Source organism: Plasmodium cynomolgi, chromosome 6 (genome assembly GCF_000321355.1).
Source record: "Plasmodium cynomolgi strain B DNA, chromosome 6, whole genome shotgun sequence".
Classification (NCBI taxonomy): domain Eukaryota; phylum Apicomplexa; class Aconoidasida; order Haemosporida; family Plasmodiidae; genus Plasmodium; species Plasmodium cynomolgi.
The window spans coordinates 821-3,958 of record NC_020399.1 but is presented as its reverse complement, the minus strand read 5'-3'; the positions used below and the strand labels follow the sequence as shown (position 1 = coordinate 3,958).

The 3,138-nt window shown below is 32.6% G+C and overlaps 1 protein-coding gene across 1 annotated transcript; it reads left to right on the top strand.

The window, feature by feature from the left end:
* Positions 1-1,331: 1,331 nt before the first annotated feature.
* Positions 1,332-2,435, top strand: PCYB_061010 (VIR-like CYIR protein; the record flags this gene model as incomplete). The annotated part of the gene is made up of 1 exon (XM_004221268.1): positions 1,332-2,435. A coding segment is annotated over one exon (1,104 nt), but the record flags the coding sequence as incomplete, so codon positions are not given.
* Positions 2,436-3,138: the final 703 nt, after the last annotated feature.

The window sequence follows — 3,138 nt, the reverse complement described above, 5'->3', positions numbered from 1 at the left end:
GGAACATGCAAAATGTAAACCAAAGCCAGGTGTGCAAATAAACGCACTACATAAAATAAAAATTAAAAATTCCCTCAGTAACAATATTCCTGTTACTACTAACACTATGAATGTGATTAAAAGCGGGTTCGTAAATGTAATAGGTAAATATTATTTAGATTACGTGAACATGTTCCAATGTCTGCATCCGCATTTTTATCATGTTAAAAAGAAGAAAAATTTGTCTTATACTTTTTTTTTTTTTACAGTTTCTAAATGACAGAGTTTACACCTTTTGGCAAAAAAACTGACACCATAAATTTTAACATAGCATATATTTATTAATATTTTCATCTCACGAATCGTATAATAAAGGAATTATTTTAGGGTAAATGGAATTTAAAAAAAAGGTACAATAAAAAAAATTTGTACGATTGCTTGTTGAAGTGAATAGAAATAGGGATGGAGAAAACTGTCTCATTTGTGAAATTATTGAATCATCCCAATTATAAATACGCGAATGTTCCAATAGATAATATGTTTTTTTTTAACGCTATCGAATGAGATTTTTTGATCATGTAGCATGTAAACCATTTTTTACCTTTTTCTTTTTCATAATTTGAGTTGCCAAATGGATACATAGGGTTACATCCGCCATAAATAATTTTAAAGGAAATGAATTACCACAAATTGCTGTGCAGAATAATTATCCCATTTTGCGGCGGTGTTATATTATCCTGGAAAAATATTCTTCATACGAATAGCAGTTGAAATTATATAAAAAAAGATATATATGTAAAAAAATCGCGCAAATTATTAAGTAGAGCTTTAAACGGAAAAGTTAAAAATGTAAAATTTTATGTGCAACAGTTAAACGTTTTAAAGTTACTATGCTGATTTGACTATTATACATTTTTTGAGCTTTAACTGTTTTTTTCATTCCTTCTCAGTGAGAATTATAAGCGGCACTTTTTTTCGTATAAGTAGAATAATATAATTTACTCGAAGGTGTTTTTAAATAATAGCAGGCGAGAATAAATAATTGTCTAAGCCCTGAGAATAATACAAAGGGTTACTTAATTACATGGACAAAGATTTCATAACTTGAACTTTCATATAGCAATACTTCTTGTTGGGAAAATCTACAATTTGATAAAATTCAAATGTTCCAAAAAAAATGGTGACCATGATAAATGAGGAAAAATTGGTACATTTACATTTATCTTTAAATCGTTATTTGTACCTGTCTATTTATATGATTTGTGTCCGCTGGGACAAAAGTAAAAAATTCTGTTATCAGATCTACAAAATTAATACTTGGGTAATAATTTTCTTATTGTTATTTGCCGGAGAAAACAATAAGTGATTTAGAGCTTGATAAAATACATAAAGATTTCTTTGCATGTGATAAAAAATCTACAAATTTTGATAGTAAGTGTAATGTATTCGATGAAAAGAGTAAAAATAATCCACATGCCAAAAAACTTTGTAGTAGTCTCGTATATTATTTAGAAAAAATACGTGAAATGAATACGCAACAAAAATCTAATAAATATTGTGGTTATTTACCTTATTGGTTATATGATAAAATTGGTAAAATTCATAACCCATCGAGGACCAAAATTGATAAAGTACCTTTTTATGAAGAATTTAATAAGGCAGGGAATGCGATTAGCGGTGGGAAATTAAAACATCCTTGTGTTGTACGAGCATTAAAAAATGTTGATTTGAATGAATTAAAAAATAGGAAATTTTCGTATATTTATTTTAAAAATTTTGGAAGTATTTACAATATTAATACCTCCAAAAATGAAGATGGCTTCGCTAAGTATTTAACGTATCGTGAGAGTTTTAATCCATTATATGAAGCATATAAGAAGACCCTTTGTTATTATATTCTTTTTCCACGTACTGGTCCTGATTATTTTCCTTGTAGCTATAAATATGATCTAAAGAATCTCATGTCTGGGTTAAAAAATTGTAAAGAGGGAAAAGATCCATATCCAAAAGCTCCAGTTGCTGTTACATCGAGAACTGTTAGAAGCGGAACAGGAGCTGCAGCTGGAGAAACAGGTGCAAGAGGTTCACCCGGTTCAGCAGGCACAGGAGGCACTGTACGTACAACGAGTACTACAGCTGTGTCAATCCAAGCAGGAGCAACAAGTTTAGCCGGTGCATCACAACCAAGAGCAGGAATATTAACTATGCGTAGTGGAGGGACACCTCAATTAGCTCAGAGACCACCTGGGTGTGCCGATCTCACACATGTTACTGGAGATACGCTTTCTGCACTGCCTGGAGTGGTCACCCCTCCCTCTGGTTTTTCTGAGAGAGCATCTGAAATGTTGAAATCGAATTCCTTTCGCCATACCCTTGTGGGGGGTGCAATAATTTGTGGGCTTGTCTTCCTTTTCTTTTTCTTCAAAGTAAGAACAAATTGGTTTAAAAATATGTGAATTATATGTGACGATATTTATTGTTCGTGCTTCTTTAAATGTGTAAACAAGGGGGTAAATATATGATGTTTTTTTTTTTTTTTTTATTTTACCCATTAGTCCATTTCGTTGGGGTAGGGATCACATAAAAGGGAAAAAAGGAGAAGACAGACAGAGAAAAATTATTACGAATATTATGATGATTATGATGATTATGATGGTTATGGAGGTCATGGAGGTCATAGAGGCTATGAAGAAGAACTTCCAGCATATGGGTCAGAACCGTCAGTTGCGCCTTCACAAATGAGCGATGTAAATTGGGCCCATCAGCCCAGGCGTGACTCCTACTACTACTAATAATAATTATTTGCATGATGGGAGCCCCTTTAGGAAGACCACTTGGGCAGCAAATGCTAGGAGAACTATTTGAGTAGTTCATATTATGAGGCGGGAGAGAGGAGGCAGACTCACAAAAAATGCAGAGGAATTGCCCTAATTCTTACATCATTTCGAAGCAGGCAACATGTATTACATGTCAGTGAATAGTTGGATGACTAACGGTGGTACGCACTTATAAGCTTTGTAAAAATGGTAATTAAAATATAACGGTCTAAGTTATAGTCACACGTTGAAATAGGAATAAAATTAGGACTTCCAAAAAATGGTGGGCCAAATGGAATAGTTATGTATATTTGATCACGTGGTGTAAAAAATTTTAAATCCA